At 41.0% G+C, this 23,093-nt stretch overlaps 1 protein-coding gene and 1 long non-coding RNA gene across 12 annotated transcripts in view; one reads left to right on the top strand and one right to left on the bottom strand.

Annotated features, from left to right (window-relative positions):
• The window catches only part of ESR1 (estrogen receptor 1), a 210,635-nt gene that overhangs the window by 56,444 nt on the left and 131,098 nt on the right, over positions 1-23,093 (bottom strand). For all 9 annotated transcript variants that reach the window (XM_081187202.1, XM_081187199.1, XM_081187200.1 and 6 more), the window contains one exon: positions 13,072-13,188. In XM_081187202.1, coding sequence (XP_081043328.1) covers positions 13,072-13,188 — 117 coding nt within the window. The remainder of the gene's footprint in view (positions 1-13,071; positions 13,189-23,093) is intronic.
• The window catches only part of LOC308583367, a 106,475-nt gene that overhangs the window by 75,917 nt on the left and 7,465 nt on the right, over positions 1-23,093 (top strand). For all 3 annotated transcript variants that reach the window (XR_014006179.1, XR_014006180.1, XR_014006181.1), the window contains one exon: positions 20,894-21,009. This is a non-coding gene — a long non-coding RNA (uncharacterized lncRNA). The remainder of the gene's footprint in view (positions 1-20,893; positions 21,010-23,093) is intronic.

Raw genomic sequence — 23,093 nt, 5'->3', positions numbered from 1 at the left:
TCCCAGAGCGATGCCAAAGCTGCGAAAGCCCGAGCTTCCCCAGCCCCGCGTCTGGGGGGGGATAATTTTTTTCCCTTTATTTCCCCCCCCCCCCAATCTAGGTGCGTCCTATGGGCCGGTGCGTCCTATAGGGCGAAAAATACGGTATTTTCATTTTTGTTCATGTTTGACATGGATGGGACTGAAGACAATATTAGGTTACAGAAGGCAGCATGCACAGTACTGTTTCCTGTGTATGCTAAATGGGATGACTACCTGTCACTCACACTTTAAAAATTGATAAATTTTGCTATTCTGTGTTCTGAAGGACACTGGACATATGCTACCTTTGTTCTGCACATGTAATCCTCTGTAGAAGCCAGCTGCAGGATTAAAACAAGAGCCAATCCACAAGTGTCTATGCTAGGTCAGTCAAAGTAGTAGTAGTAGTAGTAGTAGTAGTAGTAGTAGTAGTGATAATGATGATGATGATGATAATAGTAGTAGTAATACTTTTATTAATACTCTACCCATCTGGCTGGGATTCCCAGTGGGAGGTGGAAGGCAGCAAGCAAACATGCCAACATAATGGAATAAATGTGTTGTTGTTTTTTCAGTAGCCGCCCACAGTGCACTTTATGTGAAAGTTATTGTGAGGGATTTGGCCCAAGAGATAATAAATGTCAGCATTCAATCTTTTATATTACAGTTATGGGGCAGGAAAGTGTTGGCACTGTCAAGATCCAATGCCAGTTTTATACCCATGCAATGCAATGTGCTACAGCAGTACATTTTGAGAAAACTATTACTGAAGTTATTAATGCAGTATTTCAGCTGCAACTACTACCTCATCCTTTGCAGTGCAATTCTATCATGTCTACTCTGGCACAAGTCACATTGGGTTCAATGGTACTTACACAATTGTCAGTGTGTGTTTAGAATTCCAGCCTTTGTGAAACTGTCTCCTAAAACTCACATCTACCAGTACAACCCTATGTATATGTCTACTCAGTACAGGTACCAATCCTATAACCAGGTTCCAATATAATATAAACTCTGGGATACAGCCCCATTTATCTCAATGGATATACAGGCTCACACTGTCAATATAATATAAATTTGGAAATTGAGTCCAATTAATAACTTTAGCAAAGTCATCCTTAATTAATTTAGATGAGCTTATTTTACTAGTTTTATTTAATATGCGATGATGTTTTCATGAATTTTATGCTTGCCTTCTAGCATGTCTATTTTTGTCTTTTCTTTCTTTTTGGAGTTAATTTCTGCTGCTACTTTAAACTGCTGGGATTTTAAAACAGTTAAACAATTATTTAATTTGTGCCTAATATGCATATTTTCTTTCTGTTGTAGTTCAAATATACTTTTAAAATATAGAATACATAAAAATCTTTGCTATGGGTTTATACAGTGGTACCTCAGGTTACATACGCTTCAGGTTACAGACTCCGCTAACCCAGAAATAGTACCTCGGGTTAAGAACTTTGCTTCAGGATAAGAACAGAAATCGCGCAGCAGCAGCAGCAGGAGGCGCCATTAGCTAAAGTGGTGTTTCAGGTTAAGAACGGACCTCTGGAACGAATTAAGTACGTAACCAGAGGTACCACTGCATATTTTTTGGCAAAATTATAGCAACATGTTAGAATCATATAATCGTAGTATTGGAAGGTCATTTAGTCCAACCCCCTGCAATGCAGGAATCTTTTTGCCCAAGATGGTGCTCAAACGCACAACCCTGAGATGAAGAAACAATTTTTTCTTCATTTATCTCCTGGTTTAGAAACTGATTTATCTCATTCTAAAGCCTGCCTTTCCTAATCTAAATTGTCGTTATTATTGTCATTATTAATAATTTTGGAAGGCCTGGGCAAATATCTCACATTTGATTAACTCATAGGCCCTTTTGAGCAAGTGGCATACAAAGAAGCAGGTGACAATGAAACAGGCAATGCATATGGTGGGCTCTCAGTCTAAAAGGGTAGTCTAAATGTTTACACAACATTAATACAATTATTTAATTTATTTATTTTCAAGAGAACATTTTATTTTATTCTTACTGTCACATCACATAGCTTAGTGTGGCGCTTTAAGCTATTTACCACTTTCTAAATTGGTGAGATAAAAGATAATTGTTTAATCAGCATACAAACATTTCTCCTGAACCTAGCAGCCTCCTGAAGGAGCAAAGAGATTAAGCAGAGTGGCAACAGTTATGAGATCCGCTGTCTCCCAGGAGCCTGCATTGTAAGACTAATTCACCTATCTAGACTCAACCTGAGTGAATAAACACAACCCTTCTATGTTGCTAGCCACTCTTACAAACCGCCCAGCCTCTATCTAGAGCTCTCCTACATTATGTGCTCTGAAATGTATGCCTGAAGGCAGATTCGAGTTACTGCTGCAGAGTTGCATTATTGCTTATTGCTTAGCATCTGCCTTAGATGTGGCTGTGATCACACACTCTATTTTACTGTGCCCTCACTACTAATAGCAGACCATCCAGGACAACAATAACAACAAAAATCTGTCAAAATTTGTTACGTTTTGCTTCTAAAGCTGTGGAGCTCATTGTCATGAACTGGTAGAACGGTGGGGAAGAGGAAGAGGATCCTGGCGAACGGTAGCTGGGATTGGGACACATTGAAGTGAGCAGGGGATGGGGAAGGAAGTACTCACAGGGTGATGAAGGATGGTGAGGGGACAAAGGTCAATGCACAGGAACCAGAGCAGCAGGACCCATACCAGTGCCAGAGAGGCCCCTGTCTCCATGAACATGGTGGGCCCTGAGGTATAGGGAGCAGCAGGAGTGGCACTCTAGGAGGCTAAGGCAGGCAAGGGCCCACAGCCCAGCTCCTGAGCCCAGGTGGGGCTCGCTAGCTCTGGGAGGAAAGGTGTGATTCCTCAGCTGGAGTAGGCTTGGAACAGGTGAGGGTCACATGCCTCATCAAGCACAGATGCTGCAATTAGCATGCAACATATAAAAGGGAAGCAGAGCTGAGGTGCTGTGTCTGCTCAATGGCCCATGTTGATGGCTCTTGGCTTGGATGCCACTGGACCTCTACAGGACAGTGCTTGACTCTGGGTTGTTATCTGACTGCTGGACCTGGCTACTTGGATTGACCCTGGACTATGTTTCCTGACCTTTGGACTTTGCTTGTGTGGCTTGACCCTCAGACTTTGGACTTGACATACTGACTGGCTGCCAGGTAGGTTCAGGACACTCAGAGTGCACTTCCAACCACTTTAAACAAGCATCTGTGAGGATCCCCCCCCCCAAAAAAATCTCCCTTAAACAGTGGTCAGCATAGTTCAAATGCAAATCCAAATGAAACCAAGACTGCCCTGACCATTCCCATTGGTGCAAGGGGGCCTTGTCTAGAGACTGTTGAGGTAGTTGACAAGGCTTATCCACTCTTTCAAAGTGTGGCCATCAGGTCCAGACATAGCTATGAGCTGCAGCTTTCATCCAGAAAAATCCAGGGTGTGCCTTATGTAATTCCCTTGGCACATTCTCCTGCCCTTGTGGGGAAAACCACCACTCCCATGCTCTACAAGATGCAGCCACCATCTAGGCTCATGTCTATACCCTTTGTCCAGAACGGCCAACATTCTGCTTCTTGATACTGTCTTGGCCCTCCATAACAGTATAGCATACTGTTAATTCCACATTCTGATCAAGAATGTCTTCGCAGAGGTCTCATCCAACTCACGTTGCCATGCTGACTGCCTGCCTTGTAGAGGATCTTGAATTCATAAGCTGCTAAGATCAATGCCCAACACTGTCATCAATCTTCTCTGCAAACAGCCCCACCAATGGTTTGTGGCCTGCTTTGATGGCAAAAGGCTTCCCATGCAGGCTGTGGTAAAACTTCTTTAAGCCAAATACGATTGCTAGACTTTCCTTTTCCAATGTGCCCTGGAGGCATAACCAATTGGCCATTCTTCTGCTGCTGGATCTATTTTATGGGACAGAATTGTCCCTGGTCTACAAGATAAAGCATCACAGGACAAAACTAACTGGGGTCAAAATGGAGTGACTGGAAACCCTCCCTTTGTCTGTCTGCTCAGTAGCACATGGTTTTGTTTAAGTATTTTGTGGGGTTGGTGCCTTTTCAATAGTCAAAGTCCTTATTTTCACTCTTGTCTTGCCCAATAGATGCAGGCCGCCTTTCATTGTTGGTAACTCTCTTCACTGACAAAAGCCCTTCTATCTATTTCCATGCCTACTGGATGATTACTGAACTGTACATTTTTTTTCTATTACAAAGTAAGCATGGATCTCCTCAGCTGCCTCCTGTCCTATTTCCTCCTATAAATAAGAATTATTATTTTTTTGCCTGATTTGGTTGTGCAACCAAATATTGGGTTGCTTTTTTAAAATTAAGATGCAACTCATGTAAATTTGTCCCTGCTGCTTCCCTGGTAGTTGCCACATTTACAGACTGATCCCAGTTCAGCTCCCAATCAGCTAGTAATTGCTCTTGAATTACAACATCACCAACTCCACACACAAATCTGTCTCTCAACATATCCTCCAGAACATTTCCAAAAGAAGGGTTCTGTAAACTTTTTGAGATTAGCTCTATATTGATAAATTCAGCTCTCTCCCCCTCCTATTACATAATTTGAAATGTTCCTGTTATACTTGGCCTTGGAATGCAGCGGTCACTCAAGATTTTTTGTAACCCTGCCAAACTTTTATGCTCTGGTATTTGTGGTTGCAACAAACTTCTTAAAAAGTAGCACCTTTTTTTGACACACACACACACACACACACACACACACACACACACACACGGCAATGCCCTTGGGATGACAATGATAAAACTGATGAAAATGTAAATAGGGGAGGTGCATAACTAGGCATTGTGAGTGCAGGGACAAAGGATAACAATTCAGAGACCAAAGTATCACAGGTGAAACCTCTTGTAGTCATGTTTCTATTCCTCAGAAAGAAAAGGCAGAAAAACAGCAAGAAATTAATTCATAATTTGTGAACTATGGTCCTTATTCAGAAGTGAAGGCAAAACAAAACTGATGCTGAGTAGCAGAATTCTTGGACAAGAATCAGCTGCTTATCAAGTCTAGAGAAAACTAATCTTTTAGGGATCACTTTACAAGGCTTTGCTAAAGGCTGTGAAACAACACACACGCGCTATATGACTCATCACATACTTTAACAAATCAAAATAGCACTTTCTCTTTACTTCCTTGTACTAGAGATTAAATGTCACTATTTGTTCCTGCCAATGTTAACTGGAATTGCCCATGTGGCATAATCTTATTACAAGCAATACTGTACAGTGGTACCTTGGTTTACAACCATAATCTGTTCCGGAGGTCCGTTTGTAAACCAAAACAGGTTGCAACCCAAGGCACATTTTCGCCAATGGGGCCTCCAAAAAAAAATTGTTCATAATACCCAAAAAATGGGTTATAAAAAAAAGAAAATGTTTGCAAACCAGGACACGCACTTCCAGGTTTGTAATCCAAAATGTATGCAAACCAAGGTACCACTGTATTTGAAATTTACATGTTGCCAAAAATTATGAGATCCCAATAGGATATGAAAAAGGATTCTCTGTTTGTGATGCTTTGTTCAATGATGGAACATAAATGGATATGTTCTATTTGTGTGGAAACATAAATATAAGAATACATTGTTTGCCAGAAACTGTGTGCTACTCCCCCCTCCAACCCATCACAATCAAGCATATCTTTTTTGCCTGCACAGATCTGTTTTTTCCTGGCTAACCGGGAGGAACATCCCTTGATCTATCTTTCTTTTTTCTTGGAACAATGCAAGAAGAGCAGAAGTGACTATTCCAATCTACCACTAGGTTCCTCATCGGCTTCCCTTAGAGCACCTTATTGCTGCTTATTTGAATTTTGTGATTTATATTTTTATTTGTAAGCCACCTTCCATAGAAAGGTGGGATATATGTGTTGGGGGGGGGGATGAAATTAACTCCTGTTGAACAACCACTTTGAAGATGGGTTGGCTACTTGACTGCACAATGTCACCCAATGGACATCAGCAGGTGAGCAACTTCAGCGTCTCCTTCATGCACAAGTATGTTCTTCATGTACAAGACATAAGGGTGCTCAATTTATTTTGGAAGTTAAGGTGTAAAAAGTCTGTGATGAAAGAATAATTCATTACATGCCAGTATCTGCTTGCCTCTTGCTGCCCAATACATATTGTTGAACATGGTTGTCCTTGTTATATCGCTGCTTTGCACGTATCAGTAGGCTGTACTACATTCACAAATCCCAAGGGACCCTTCATATCCAAGAAGCATGGTCTCTCTACAATGTTATAAGATGAACAGAAGAACTGGACTATCCATCTGGGCAATCTTTATAATAGCACTGAGGTATGGCCCTTCCAAAGCTCTTTTAATACCTAACAAATTAGAGCTTGCAGGGCAGCAGCTGAAGGAGGAGCAAAAGAGTTTTCTTGTGTGTGTGTTTCTTGTGGCTGATTAGCGGCTCTCCCTGTGCAAAGGTCAGAGGGGGCAGGGTTTCTGTTGAGTCAGGTGATTAGCTGTGGGAGGAGCTTATCAGAGCTTGCAGGGCAGGTGATTAGCTGTGGGAGGAGCTTATCAGAGCTTGCAGGGCAGCGGCGCGGCCTTGCAGGCCTGGCGGCGCGCGCAGTTTGGTCCATCTTTTAGATTTAGGGGAGCTAGTCTCAAACGTTTGTTGGGGGAGACCTGGGTTTTTTTTGGGGGGGGTTATTTGTCCTGTCTTCACGCTTTTTAAGATGGAGGACCACTGTAGCCACCCCCAACGACACGTTTTCAAGATGGAGGGTGAGGGAACAGCTGCAGTCGCCTGCGGTTCCTGCGAAATGTTTGCCATCTTGCCAAAGGTTGCAGGCAGCTTTACCTGCAGCAATTGTATGTTGATTGCCCTCTTAGAAGACAAAGTCCAGCAACTGGAGGAACGTGTACCTACGCTCCAAAGAATTAGAGAGCTGGAGCTCTTCTTGGAAGCAACAGAGAACACCGTCTCCACCAAGGAGGAGACAGGGGACACCCCTGAGAAGGAGGCTAGTTCACCAACACAGGTGCCAGATATATGGAGAAACGTGACTCAAAGAAGTAGGAGGCCCAGGGTTCGCTCTGATTGTTTAGAAATACACAATCGCTTTGAAGTCCTCTCCCCTAGCATGGAAGACGAAGAACAGACTCCATTTGAGGATCTCTCCCTCATTACAGTCGATCAGGTATATGAAGACGAGCAGCAAAGTCAGTCCTCAGGGGATGTGCAGGCGACCTTGGAACGGACAGCTCACGGAAGAACCCCGACCAAACCTAAGAGGCGGCATGTAGTGGTGATAGGGGATTCCCTACTGAGGGGAACAGAAGCAGTGATCTGTGGGCCTGACAAGATGTCTCGGGAGGTGTGCTGTCTCCCCGGGGCTAAGATCCAAGATGTAACTGAACGACTGCAAGGAATCATAAAACCCACTGACAAATACCCCTTCCTCTTGGTTCATGTGGGAACCAATGAAACTGCAAACAATAGCCTCCAGAAGATCAAAAGAGACTACGAGGCTCTGGGCAGGAAATTGAAGCAATTAAATGCACAAATTGTCATCTCATCTATCCTCCCAGTTGAACGACGTGGCCCAGGGAGAGAGGGAAAAATAGTGGAAGTGAACAGCTGGCTTCGCAAATGGTGTAAACAGGAACGGTTTGGATTCTTAGATTACGGACTGCAGTTTCTTGAAGATGGACTTCTGGCAAGCGATGGGCTGCACCTCACCACGGTTGGGAGGAATGTTTTTGCCAAAAATCTCAGAAACCTCATCAGGAGGGCTTTAAACTGACTAATGTGGGGGAGGGAGACAGTGCTCCTGAAGGTAGGAGTCTATCAATTGATGAAGATGATCATCCAAATGTCATAGACCAAATGGAGCAAACAGCACGCAGACCTAGTGGTGGGAGGAAAAAATCCTTAAATAAGAGACACGGGGGAATGATTAATGGACTTCAATGTCTGTACACTAATGCGCAAAGTATGGGAAATAAACAAGATGAGCTTGAGCTCTTGGTACAGCAAACTAAATATGACATAATAGGCATCACTGAAACCTGGTAGGATAAGTCCCACGATTGGAATGTAATAATGGAGGGATACAATCTATTTCAGAGAAACAGACCAGACAAGAAAGGAGGAGGAGTGGTGTTATATGTCAGGGATGTGTATACCTGTGAAGTGATCAAAGATTTAGAACCTCAAAGCCAAAGTGAGAGCATTTGGGTCAAAATTAAGGGAGAGAAGAATAACAGAGACCTCATTGTGGGAGTTTACTATAGATCCCCAAGCCAAACGGAGGACATAGATGATGCCTTCCTGGAACAGATGGCCAAGCATGCAAAAGGAAGGGAGATAGTAGTAATGGGGGACTTCAATTACCCGGATATTTGTTGGATGTCAAACTCAGCCAAGAGCATAAGGTCAAACAGATTCCTCACTGGCCTTGCAGACAACTTCATTGTCCAGAATGTGGGAGAAGCAACAAGAGGAACAGCCATTTTAGATCTGGTCCTAACCAATGTTGATGACCTGGTTAGTGGGGTAGAAGTGGAAGGATCATTAGGCGCCAGTGATCATGCTCTTCTGAAGTTTACTATACAGCGGAAAGGAGCAGCCAAGCATACTAGGACTCAATTTCTTGACTTTAAGAAAGCCGACTTCATAAAACTTAGGGAAGTGCTGGGTGAGATCCCATGGACAGCAATACTAAAAGGAAAGGGAGTTCATGATGGCTGGGAGTTTGTTAAGAGGGAGATAGTAAAAGCACAACGTCAGGCAATACCAATGAGACGGAAACATGGAAGGTGCCTAAAGAAGCCAGGGTGGCTATCTAAAGAACTTTTAACTGAGTTAAGATTAAAAAAGGATGTGTACAAAAAATGGAAAAGGGGGGAAACCACCAAAGAGGAATTCAAACAAATAGCCAGCACATGTAGACACAAAGTCAGAAAAGCTAAAGCACAGAATGAACTCAGGCTTGCTAGAGAGGTTAAAAGCAACAAAAAAGGCTTTTATGGGTATGTCCGTAGCAAAAGGAAGAACAAAGAAACAGTGGGGTCACTCAGAGGAGAAGATGGTGAAATGCAAACAGGGGACACAGAAAGGGCTGAACTTCTCAATGCCTTCTTTGCCTCAGTCTTCTCCAATAAAGAAAACAATGCCCGACCTGAAGAATTTGGAGCAAATGATTCAGCAGAGGAAACACAGCCCAGAATAACTAAGGAGATAGTACAAGAATACTTGGCTAGTTTAGATGTATTCAAGTCTCCAGGGCCAGATGAACTGCATCCAAGAGTATTAAAAGAACTGGCAGATGTGGTCTCAGAACCACTGGCAGTCATCTTTGAGAATTCCTGGAGAACAGGCAAAGTCCCGGCAGACTGGAGGAGGGCAAATGTTGTCCCTATTTTCAAAAAGGGGAAAAGAGAGGACCCAAATAATTATCACCCAGTCAGTCTGACATCAATACCAGGGAAGATTCTGGAGCAGATCATTAAGCAAACAGTCTGTGAGCACCTAGAAAGGAATGCTGTGATCACCAATAGTCAGCATGGTTTTCTGAAAAATAAGTCATGTCAGACTAACTTGATCTCGTTTTTTGACAGAATTACAAGCCTGGTAGATGAAGGGAGTGCAGTGGATGTAGCCTACCTTGATTTCAGCAAGGCATTTGACAAGGTGCCCCATGATATTCTTGTAAAGAAGCTGGTAAAATGCGGTCTTGACTATGCTACCACTCAGTGGATTTGTAACTGGCTGACTGACCGAACCAAAAGGGTGCTCATCAATGGTTCCTCTTCATCCTGGAGAAGAGTGACTAGTGGGGTGCCACAGGGTTCTGTCTTGGGCCCAGTGTTATTCAACATCTTTATCAACAACTTGGATGATGGACTCAAGGGCATCCTGATCAAATTTGCAGATGACACCAAACTGGGAGGGGTGGCTAACACCCCAGAGGACAGGATCACACTTCAAAACAACCTTGACAGATTAGAAAACTGGGCCAAAACAAACAAGATGAACTTTAACAGGGAGAAATGTAAAGTATTGCACTTGGGCAAAAAAAATGAGAGGCACAAATACAAGATGGGTGACACCTGGCTTGAGAGCAGTACATGTGAAAAGGATCTAGGAGTCTTGGTTGACCACAAACTTGACATGAGCCAACAGTGTGACGCGGCAGCTAAAAAAGCCAATGCAATTCTGGGCTGCATCAATAGGAGTATAGCATCTAGATCAAGGGAAGTAATAGTGCCACTGTATTCTACTCTGGTCAGACCTCACCTGGAGTACTGTGTCCAGTTCTGGGCACCACAGTTCAAGAAGGACACTGACAAACTGGAACGTGTCCAGAGGAGGGCAACCAAAATGGTCAAAGGCCTGGAAACGATGCCTTATGAGGAACGGCTAAGGGAGCTGGGCATGTTTAGCCTGGAGAAGAGGAGGTTAAGGGGTGATATGATAGCCATGTTCAAATATATAAAAGGATGTCATATAGAGGAGGGAGAAAGGTTGTTTTCTCCTGCTCCAGAGAAGCGGACACGGAGCAGTGGATCCAAACTACAAGAAAGAAGATTCCACCTAAACATTAGGAAGAACTTCCTGACAGTAAGAGCTGTTCGACAGTGGAATTTGCTGCCAAGGAGTGTGGTGGAGTCTCCTACTTTGGAGGTCTTTAAGCAGAGGCTTGACAACCATATGTCAGGAGTGCTCTGATGGTGTTTCCTGCTTGGCAGGGGGTTGGACTCGATGGCCCTTGTGGTCTATTCCAACTCTATGATTCTATGAAATGTTGAGATAAGCTACTCTTTTCAAATCAGAACAGCAGACTGAGTTAAGCAGGGTGAGGACAGCAATGACATAATTAGGAGCAGAAAGGATAGGTGTGATTTATCATCCAGCTGCATATTTGGTGTGTGTTAGGTGTAAATAGCACTTCTGATGTAGTAATAGGATACAGGCAGTATTATGATGTATGTTTAAACAACCAGCACACTCTTTGTATTTACAGAGCATGAAAAGACTTCTGAACTATAAGTATTTTGGCAGTGTCCTTTTAGTTAATTGGTTCTTTAAATACACAAGTACTAATAACTACATTTTTACGTTGGTACAGGACAGTATGTTTTGAAAATATTATAGACATTCACTTCAGATACAAAACAAATAGTTTCCTACAGCTTGAGTATTTTTCTTCCTCATTCACCAAGTACTATTTTTAGTACAGTATAACGTTGCATTCAAGATAATTGCAAGGCAAATTAGAATTCTTGGAATGATTCCAGATGATGCATTAAAAAATTATTTCCTCTTTGGTTCTGAGAATTCCTTTAATAATCATCTGCTTTTCCTTTGGCATATAATAAATTGTCATCAGAGTATGATTGAAAACAAGCGGCAAGATCAAGAGGAGGTCCGATATGTCAGTAAACTGTTCTGAAGTAGAACAGAGTGGAGTAAAATTCTTCACATTTGCATCAATATAATCATTATGAAGCAACAGCTAATCAATGAAGACTAGCCAAACTCTCTAAAAGGAATGTCTGAGAAATTTATTTTATTTTCTAACAAAGTTTCCCTCCCACCTCCTGCCCTGGCTGGTGTAAGGTGGTAGAGCTTTAGAAATAGTGGGTCACCCTCTACTGTACTCCTCTGTGTGGTGTTTTGCTATTAGGTGCATCCTTTTAGGGGGAAATGTCACAAAAATACAAAAAATATAATACTGTGAAACAGAAGCAAGGAAAGGCTAAGGCTAAGTAAGGCTTACTTAATTTATGTAGTTTATATATTGTCCAATTAAGTACTAACCTATTTATGTACCTAGTACCTAGAATGGTACTAGCCAGAACCTGGAAAACCTTGCAATTAATGAATATTGATCACTCGTATGATATAGTCTGGCAAACAGCCATAATGGAAAAGCTGTTGCAAAAATATATAATTTTTACACTGTGATATTTTATTAAATATGGAAATGAAACAACATATAGATGAGAAATACCTACAACATATATTGCAATATGGTGCAGATAAGCAGGTACTACTCATTAGCTCATTCCTGTGTTTTCCAAGTTGATTGATTGAAAAATTCAGTGAACTGGTTTACTGTAATCACCTCATTATGTACTGTAAAATAATGTGCTTAGTATTTTACTCCCCTAATGACCCATTTTTTTGTCAGAACGGACATGTTGCAGCTCAGCAGTTGAGTATTCAGTCAACTCAATTGTTTCTGCACACAAACAAATTTCCAATCAATACAAATAGCCAGCTGCTATCTGCCACAGTTCAACCCAAATTTAAAGGATTGTATGAACTGGCCAGGAGTCCATACTAATTTCCATTTCATTCATGACTATTCTTTTGAAACTGCTTTTGATCAAGAACACTTCTCCATCTAAAAGTAGATTGCAGCCTTCAGCACAGAACTGCAGAATAAATTTAGTTCCAATCACATTTCAATATAAAACTTCCTATTTTGCTCTTCCTGAAACAATGCACAAACTGAAATGCAGCTTTGGAAATCCTTTGAAATTTGCACCTCTCTGAATTTTGCGATGCAGATCCCCCCCCCCCCATGTGGATTTTAAGGGGCCAAATGCATATTAATTCATATCTTAGTGAAAATAACACAAAAATATGCATTGCTATTAAGAATATTCATTGAGAAATAAGTACATTAGGTAAGATTGCATAAGAAGGTGTATACTAGAAGAAATGTACACTAACAGGCTAATTAATTGTTGTGATTACTTTTTTAAAGTGCAAACTTAAAATTGAGAAACTAAGATTTGTTCATCTCTGCTTTTTGCACTTCAGTTCCTGTCTAGGATATTACAGGATAACATAAAATTCATTAGTAGTCTTGACCATGATTTATGGAAGTAAATGAATTCTAAAATCCTAGTCCTTTGTTTTCTCTTTAAAACTTCAATTTCATAAAATTAATTGCCACTCTCCTTAAGAACTTTGTATTATACAATTGAGATGAATTAATTAAGAAATATTTGTACACGGTTGGATACATACCACCTTTCATCATTCCAACTTCATAACATTTTCGGAGCCTGCAAGCCTGGCAACTTTTCCTCCTGTTCTTGTCAATAGTGCACTGGTTAGTAGCAGGACACATGTAATCATTGTGACCTGTAAAAATCATAGGGAAATGACATTAAAGTGACAATTTTCACAGGAACCCCTAAAACACAATGCTTTCATAAGCTTCTATAATGTTTTACTTTACATTTCTTGCTGGTTGGTTGGCATGAGGGACATTGCCTTTTCAATAGTGGCCCCACATTTCTCTCCCCACAGAAGACCTTATCATTGCTTTGAAGTTGAAAACATGGTGGTGGAGTCTCCTTCTTTGGAGGTCTTTAAGCAGAGGCTTGACAACCATATGTCAGGAGTGCTCTGATGGTGTTTCCTGCTTGGCAGGGGGTTGGACTCGATGGCCCTTGTGGTCTCTTCCAACTCTATGATTCTATGATTCTATGATTTCTATTTAAAAACAACAACCCAGTCTATGTTTAATTAATTTGTCGTGCTGGAAAAACATTTAACTGCGGCAGACAGTATTTTGTATCAAATTGTGCTGGGGGGGAATGAAACTGCTGCTGATTTTTATATTTGAAATCTTATTTTACAGTAGTGCTGCCTTTTGAGTTTTTATATATTTTTATATTTTTCTGTAAGTTGGCGTGTCCTGAAAGGCAAGGTAGATATGCATCAGATAAATACATAAAATAAACTCCTGTCACTTGCTCTTGACCTACTTCTTGATCTAACAAAGGACTATAGCTTTCATCATGTGTATACTGGATGTGTACTAGTGTTCCCTTGAGAATTTTGTATTTCCTATTTGAAATAAAAACAAAAATCCTATGGTACTGAAGCCTTGATGTGGATTGAAAATACAGAGCTGATCCTAGCCAGTCCTCCTTCTACACACAGCTAAACAGGACAAGGTACAGCACACAATGAAACAATTTTATGACAGAACTGTTTGTTCTTCATTCAGGTCAGGGATCTGAAAGTGAGCTTGTTGGAGGCCTTGGTCTCATCAGACCCAGTCCTCTATCATTCATTATATGTTAGCAAAGGTAAAGTGTGTGTTTTTTTAAGAAGCTACTATCAGATTATACCAAGAACAAGTCTGGTGACTTGTACTAAATAAACAAAATAAATAAAATTCCTCCTATTAAGCAGAAGACACTATATAATTTAGTGACAGACCACGTAACACCTAAAAAAAGTATTGTTCAGAATTAAAATTTATTTTATTTATAAACTAGTCACCTAAGGAATTAGAAATGTCTTGACATTTTACTTCTTCAGTTTGTACTGTATCAAAATATATTTACTACATTAGAGTCCACAGAAAATAAAGACTGACTATTCTGTGTTAGTCATACTTACAGTATAAAGCTGAAACCAATGGGTCTATTTTGAGTGTGACTTAGTTGGATATCACCTACTGTTTTAGTAACTTTGCTGCAACTTAAATCCATTAGTTTCAGTGGGTCTACTCTGAGCGTGACTTTATGTGGTATAATTAATTTAAAATTGCAGCAGTCACTAAATTTCACTACCAATTCATAAGCCACATACTATCATAAACAAAGTTTGGGGAGCAATTCTATAGTCCCCGTGCAGAGAAATTTGTGGGTTTTCATCTTGTAGCCACACAGGTTAAACACCCTACAGAGGCATCACAGGAACCTTGACGTGCTTTCGAACTGCTAGGTTGGCAGGAGCAGGGACCAAGCAACGGGAGCTCACCCCGTTGCGGGGATTCGAACCACCAACCTTCCGATCAGCAAGTCCTAGGCTCTGTGGTTTAGCCCACAGCGCCACCCGCATCCCTGATCTCTGGTACTTATACCTATATAATTGTTTACAGTAAGAATGTCACAGTTTACTACTCCAGTTATTATATAATATTCTTCCTAACAGATATTATATTTATTTATTAGATTTACATACCAACTTTTTGCCAAGGCACCCAAGGCAGCTTTAAATTTTTAAAATAATAATTACTAATCATAAAACAGGGACGCGGGTGGTGCTGTGGGTGAAACCACAGAGCCTAGGGCCTGCCAATCAGAAGGTCAGCGGTTCAAATCCCCGCAATGGGGTGAGCTCCCGTTGCTCGGTCCCTGCTCCTGCCAACCTAGCAGTTCAAAAGCATGAAGTGCAAGTAGATAAATAGGTACCACTCCGGCGGGAAGGTAAACAGCGTTTCTGTGCGCTGCTCTGGTTCACCAGAAGTGGCTTAGTCATGCTGGCCACATGACCCAGAAGCTGTATGCCGGCTCCCTTGGCCAATAAAGCGAGATGAGCGCCGCAACCCCAGAGTCCGCCACGACTGGACCTAATGGTCAGGGGTCCCTTTACCTTTACTCATAAAACACCTAAAACCCAGGAAATGGAGTCACATCCTCTGCAACAACACATGCATCTATTCTCTTTCATAAGGTAACGACCACTGTATAGATTAGGAAATGTCAGAGTATGTCTGAAGCACTTTTTCTCATAATCAGAATGTCCTGTGTACATGAAACTCTAGATTACAAAAATAAATCCCACTGGTCACAATAAAACCTCGTTTCCACATAAAGGACTTAGAGCTATCATATGTCTAGTCTTATGTCTAGCATCAGATTTGTTATACAATTCTGCAGGATGTCAAAGACACAAATACATGACCTTAAATGTGATTGAACAGAACAGGATACCTGAGACAGATTGATTTGAGATGAGAAGTCGTAGTAATCAAAGCATAGCTACAAACGAAAGGAAAGCTTCTGACTTTAAGCTAAAGCTTTATTCTGTGTGACCAGTAAATATATTCTGTTGCTCATACTGGCCAAAAGCTATTACAGTGGTGCCTTGGGTTAAGAACTGAATTCGTTCTGGAGGTCCGTTCTTAACCTGAAACTGTTCTTAACCTGAAGCACCACTTTAGCTAATGGGGCCTGCCGCCGTGCTGCCACCGCACAATTTCTGTTCTCATCCTGAAGCAAAATTCTTAACCAAGAGGTATTATTTCTGGGTTAGCGGAGTCTGTAACCTGAAGCGTCTGTAACCCTAGGTACCACTGTACATGGCTTTGTTGTATAAAAAAAATTCTTTAAGTATTAAGTTGCTAAACTTAATTGCCATTGCTAAATAAGAGACACAGTAGACAAAATGTACAACCAAACATCCACTCAGAAGCTCTTCTGAATTCAATGGGGCTTACTTCCAGTGAAGTGGGTTAGGATTAAAGATTAAGTGAATTAACAACTGGCTTTGGGTAGTTTACTCAAAACTCAAAATAATAAAATACTAACAGTAAGTATTTACTGTTTATGGAGATGAGTGGGGAAACCCCCTCCCTGAAATCCAAAGCAAAACAAAAAAGTTTCTATCAAAATAAATATGGAACAAAGTCGCAATAAATACTGTAAGTATTTTATCTTATATTATGAAAAGCAGAACATGTCAGGGTTAACATTGTATGAGTGAAGGTTGTACACCACCCAAAATTGACAAGCAAATGATACTGACCAGAGCTATGGCTTATATAAATAATTTTAAATAATTTGGTGTGCCTAAAGTAGACATACCAAGCATATTTACTCAGATGTAAGTCCCACTGAGCTCAAGGGGACTTACTGTGCAGTAAGTGTGTGTTTAGAATTACAGACCTAGTACATTTGTATCTCAGTAGATAAGTCTTGGCAATTCTGACAAAGCTGACTTCAATCACTCTTCTAAGCCTTACTCTCCATTTACATCCTATCTGGAGGCTGGGCAAGTCTATTATCACATGGTCACAACAATTTAATAATTGCCTTGCTGGATCAGATGAAGTAGTCAAATGTATATTGCCTCCTGCAATGGAGTTTCAGTGCAAGTATCACAGATAATATTGACTGATTGGACTATCTTTCATGAATGTGTGTCTATTACCTGTTTAAAGGCACTAAAACTAGTAGTTCTCTCTACTACATTGTCTCTAAAATGAGGGTGGGGGCTGTCCTATCCATATGAAATTTGTCATTTCTGATGCCAGGGGTGGCTGGAAGGAAGTAGAAAGCATTTCATTCCATGTATATGAAATACACCATATGTATTCATGCTTCTCGCAAGACAACACATTTTGGAAGAGATACATAGGAAGCCAGAGGGTTATTTTCATCTTCCAACCATTAGAAAGTCCTCATTTCTAAGTGGATTTCATGAAGTAATGAAACAAGATATAATCCGGGGATCTCATCAACAATACACCATCTAAGATTCAGTTTCAAAAGGGAATTCTACATTTTCAGTTCATGCTGAGGGTTTTTGGTTTTTTTTTTTGCTACAATGAGTCCATCTCACATGTGTTTTTATTGTAATTTATTTCACATATGTTTTCATCTGTTATGACATGCAGTGGTGCCTCGCAAGACGAAATTAATTCGTTCCGCGAGTTTTGTCGCCTTGCGATTTTTTTCGTCCTGCGAAGCACGGTGTCGGGAAAGTTTTGGAAAATCTTCAAAAAACACCAAAGTCTTTAAAAACCTCAAAAAAGGCTACCACACCGCGTTCTATGAGTTGCTCCTCGAAGTCAAGTCGCAACTGTATTAACGGTGTTAAGAAAAAGGAAACAAACTTGCAAGATGTTTCCGTCTTGCAAAGCAAGCCCATAGGGAAAATCGTCTTGCGAAGCAACTCAAAAAACCAAAAACCCTTTCGTCTAGTGAGTTTTTTGTCTTGCGAGGCATTCGTCTTGCGAGGTACCACTGTATTGTATTCCTAGTTCCATCAATAGAATCCACTGTCTCCTAACACTCATGAGTCTCCAGTTATTTTGACTGTGGTGTTATCAGCTTGGAGGGGTGGGAAGAAAGGAAGCAAGATCCTTCTAACCCCTGGATCCAGCAAGTGTTGAAATATAAGCTAGTGGAGCTTCCTGTGTTGAGGTGATAGCCTGGGTGATGGGCCATTAAGAGAACAAAGGAAAGGGGGCTTTGTGCAAGACGACAAATGCATAGAGTCCCTCTCTCAACTCAGAGATAGTTAGAACAACAAAGACTGAGAGTTTGCAGTGAAGTGACCTAGAAGTAAAGCAACAAGTTGGAGAAAATATCACAGCAAAGTTTTAGTTTTGTTTGCATCCAAGGGCATGGCTAAGGGAGAAACAAGACCCTAGTTGGGGTCTGATGCTGTGAACCTCTCCATCACAGGTTCAGGTTGTAGATATGTGTATATATGTGCACAGGTATATATGTAAATAAACCATATTATCATAAAGACATCACAGTCTCCACTATGCCTCATTTCCAAAAAGAAATATTAACCCTGGGTAAGTGCCTGGAACTCCCGGAATCTCATACCACTTGGAGACTGAGGGGGTGTGCAACAGTATTTTTGTCCAGTCCTTGCCCCAATATCATTTTTCTAGATTATAATCACTATTTCACACCACATATTAAATGTGTACCAATTTACATTTACTTTCACTGAATATCATTTGCCATTTGTTGCCCTTTCAGCTTGGAGAGGTATTTCTGAATTCTTCACAATCTGCTTTGATTTCATCAACTTTCTGTTCTGTGGCAGGCTTCCTCAACCTTGGCCCTCCAGATGTTTTTGGCCTACAACGCCCATGATCCCTAGCTAGCAGGACTAGTGGTCAGCGATGATGGGAAATGTAGTCCCATCTGGAGGGCTGAGGTTGAGGCAGCCTGTTCTGTGGTATCAGCAATAACGTCAATTCATTAAAAAATATATATATATAGATATTTAGATTTAGGTATATAATCTTTCCAGAGAGATCCATTAAGAGTCTTATGATTCTTTTGTTCCCTCATTGTATATCTTTTCCCATTTCAGACAGATAATAAAAAGGGAGTATTCCTTTTCCAGATGACACTTACACATGACATCCTATTCCTACACCCCCGCCAAATGGCTGAACCGATCAACTGTGCAGATTCCAATCTATGAAAAGTGTGGCACAGAGCTATGCTATCTTCCCTTACTCTCTCCATCTGATAAATCACAATTGTTTTTTAGTGCTTGGCTTGTGATCAAGCCAACAGCTGTACTAGAATAAAAAACAAAATCAATCACTCACCACCATCTCCCTGTTATCACCCATGAGACAATGAGCATTTTGGGGAACACATCTTTCAGGATGAAAAAATAAGTTACGTAGCTGCAGAGCCATGTGGAAAAAGTATTTGTCTGCTTTTTCTAATAACTGCAAGTGATACATTTGACACCACCACTATCAAATATCCTGCATGCAAAAAAATGGGCAGAAATGCCTAAAATATAGCATCATCTATAAAAGGTTCTCGGAGAAATAGCTGGTACCCCAATAATGAAATTAATGGAGATTTGCATGTACTGCACTGACACTGGCTAGACTGTTTGGGCTTGAGGGTAAGATTCACCCTTGGGCCAACCCTTCCAGGAGCATCCAGGGATTTGACCAGAGGTGGATGTGGCCAAAAGTAGATGTGGCTGCCCCACACTCTTGCATACACATACACACAGGAAGACTTGCAGACAGACATAAACAAAGTCACACAGTCTGCTCTCCTCAGCTGATTTGTGCAGATGAGCTGTGGAAGCGAGTTATACCCTTCTTCCTTTTAATCATTACCACCCCCCTCTCCTCTCATCAAATTATCATTCTGGTGCTCATTTGCATCCCCATCAGCGCGTTGCCCTCAAATCACCCTAGCATTCTATCAGCTTTTTTCGTTTCTTTTTGTCACTGCCACCAGAATTGGTGGTTTTTTATACAACCCAAAAATATTGCTGCCGAGGTGGTGAGAGATAAGACCCCCAAACTGGGAATTAGGCTCCCCTGCATTAGAGTTTTAATTAAAACAATATAAGCATCATGAATAAAGAAGCTTGCAGAAATGCAAAGGTTACATGAGGTATCATTGTGCAATGGAACTCTGCAGAACTTTGCACTGTGCACTTATTTGCTTTCTTACTAACTTACTATATTTATTATATAAAGTCAACCAGTAACATAGGGCAGCTTTCAACTTATGATAGACTGGAGGGCAAAACATCTGCACTAAGAAAGGTTGCACAAGGAGAGGGCTGCTTACCCCTTCCTTCTACCTGAAGCCTCTCTGCCCCCCAAAAGTCTCCCCATATAATATGAGCCATGTCAGTGGGAGAGAGAATCTTGAACAACTGGGTAGAGGAAGCTTGTGTGAGCAGGAGCATCATGTGCACTGCCACCCAATTCTTGACAATTCCGTTCTCCCATTGCAGCCTCTCACAACATAACACATCAAGGAGGGGCTCTTGACCAACCAGAGTGGTGATGTTGCTTTGTGAGTGTAAGGTTGCAGGGGGTGTTGAACATGAGAGTGATCTGTTGTGTGAGCAACTTTCTCTTTTTAGAGCTAAGCCATGGTGACCAACTCCATATGTTTTTGGGCTACAACCCCCATCACTTCTACCATTGGCCATCCGGGCTGAGGCTGGAGTCCACAACAACTGGAGGGCACGACTTTGTCACTCTGTTCTGAAAGGCAAACCTCTTAGGCCTCAGGCCCAGGCAACATATTGTGGAGAGATATGTGAACGCTGTTGAACAACAACTCCTCGTGTGAAATCCTATGCAAACAGCAACAAATGAAGTGTGTGTGTGTGTGTGTGTGTGTGTGTGTAAATACTAACACAATAACATCACATTTTCTTTTCAACTACTTGCATTGGAGGGTGGGAGGAAATATGAATTGCCCGCAGCTATGCAACTGTCCATCAGCTGAGCTGTGTTTTGGTGGAAGAATCTCAGCTGGGGCTTCTGACTACAAGTGTGACTGTTTTCCCCTCCTTCTCTCAGAGCAGAGTCAGCCCATCCATGATGCAGGGTGAGACAACTGCCTCAGGTGGTGGAAACTGAGGAGGTGGCACTCCCATGAGTGTCCCCACTGCCCTACCACCACAGAAGCAATTCAGGTAAGGGAGGCTTCAGCAGCAGCAGGGAGGCACAACGTTCTACTGCCCAGGTTTTCTGCTGGTCTCCCCCACCCCAGTGGAAAAGGGACCAGCAGCAATGCTCTGTGGAACGCCTCCCCTCTCACTGGGTCGGTGAGAGGCATTCCCTTGTCCAGCTTTGCCACCAGGTGGGCAGGGAACTTTGAAAAACGTTTCATGTAGAACTTCATGCCCTTCTCCATTGCAGGAGCGGCAAGAGGCAGGGGAACTCACTGCTTTATAAGATAGAAGCTTTTGTGTACTCATATGCCTTTATAAAAGAAACATTTTAATTCCCTTCTTACAGTAACATAACAGAGTATAGCAAATGGTGGCAATGATGCATAGCTTCTGCACGCTCTGTCCCAACTGAACATACTGCTTTACTCCAGCCATACTGCTTTATAACAGATTTGGATAGGAATCAAACCAAAACAAACCTTAATATAACAGCAACACAAAATTAATAAATTTGAAGCTTCCAGCTATGCTGAAATAAACTAACAGAGTTTTCTCTCATTCAATCACTTCAGTAAATTCTTTTCATCAAGCCAATCTTTTATATTGCTCTCTCTCACCTTGTGCCTCTACAAGCATAATTATAACCTGCACTTATTATAATGGAACCTTTATAACCGACTTCATCATGCTTTCAAACTCACAACAACCTTTACACCCAAATTCTTTTACATACACCAAATAATAAATTATGGAAGCTTTAGAACTGACCTCATCCCACTTACAAACTCACAATAATTTTTACATCCCCCAAATAAACACTCAAGTTGGCTTTTTGCTGCACAAATATATCATTAAATGAAATATATGCCAATACTATGCTAGATATCCTAGAACCTGGATTTACTTCATTTGACTCAGCATAATTCATTTGTAATAATCATAATTTCAACATGTGTTAGATATTGCTGTAAAATTCTAAATATAAACAAACTGGGAAACAGAATTATTTCATTTTTAAGGAAACATGAATAGTATTGCAAAACTGGAGCCCAAATGATTGACTTCTGGGAGGTTTCAAACTTACTGTGGCAACTGTTGTAATTGTTGATATACAGAGGACAATAATGTAGTAAATTAATCCCATATCTATATGCATAACATTTCTGTCTTTGATGTAGGGGTCAGAATTGCTAATAAATTGAATGCACTGTTTTTAGATCTAGGATATATCTAAAGATATTTCCCAAATAAAAGTAGAAATACAAGGACACATCTCACCCTTCCTTTGGCCATCTTGGAGGGCCTTAGTTTGGGAGTTTCCTTTTATATTTCTGCCACATTATACACACCTACATTTTATCAGTGCAGTGGGACCCCATAACTTCTGCTCATGTTTCTTTTGACAGCAAGTATGGACAGGGTCGTGGTATTGACTACAGGGCGAGAAACTGAGCACGCTCTCTGCTTTGGAGCTCTTCAGTTTAGTTCCAATGTAGATTCTTCAAAACATACAAAAATGTGTGATTTCTAGACACAGGCTTTCTGACTCTCTTTTGGGTGTTAAATCACACATTCATAGTGTCTGATTCTTTGTTCACTATTTAGACCTCCCTTGTATTCTAGTGCTGTGAAGTATGATTTCAACTGTGGGCAGTAAAAGGGTACATACTTCCATTGCTGCAGCTGACCATGCTACCTTGCATTTTTGAGCATGCTCAGTTGCATTTTACAGACTTCCAGTGTGGCAGGCCCTGTTTTCGGAACAGAATCTCTGTTGGGATTCTATTTGTACTTTCCCAAAACAACTGAAAACATACTTGTTTCAACAACCTTTTTCAGTTAGCTTAAAAATGTATTTGCCTTATTTGTTTATTTATATTGTTTATAAACCCATCTTTATTGTTTTCAAAGCAACTTCTAGTTGTTTTTCTGTAAATTGGCTTGAGACTTATGTGGAAGATGATTCAAAATTTAATAAAGTAAATAATAATAGTAATATGTAAAAAGCTGCTATGGATGCTTTCAGTAATCACACAAATCAGGTGTTTTGCAAGGAAGAGGGCATGGATAGAGATAAAATCAAATACCCTTAACTTCTTCCATAT

This window comes from Podarcis bocagei, assembly GCF_964188305.1.
Source record: "Podarcis bocagei genome assembly, chromosome: 3".
Taxonomy (NCBI): Eukaryota; Metazoa; Chordata; class Lepidosauria; order Squamata; family Lacertidae; genus Podarcis; species Podarcis bocagei.
This window is presented reverse-complemented; position numbering and strand designations above follow the sequence as displayed.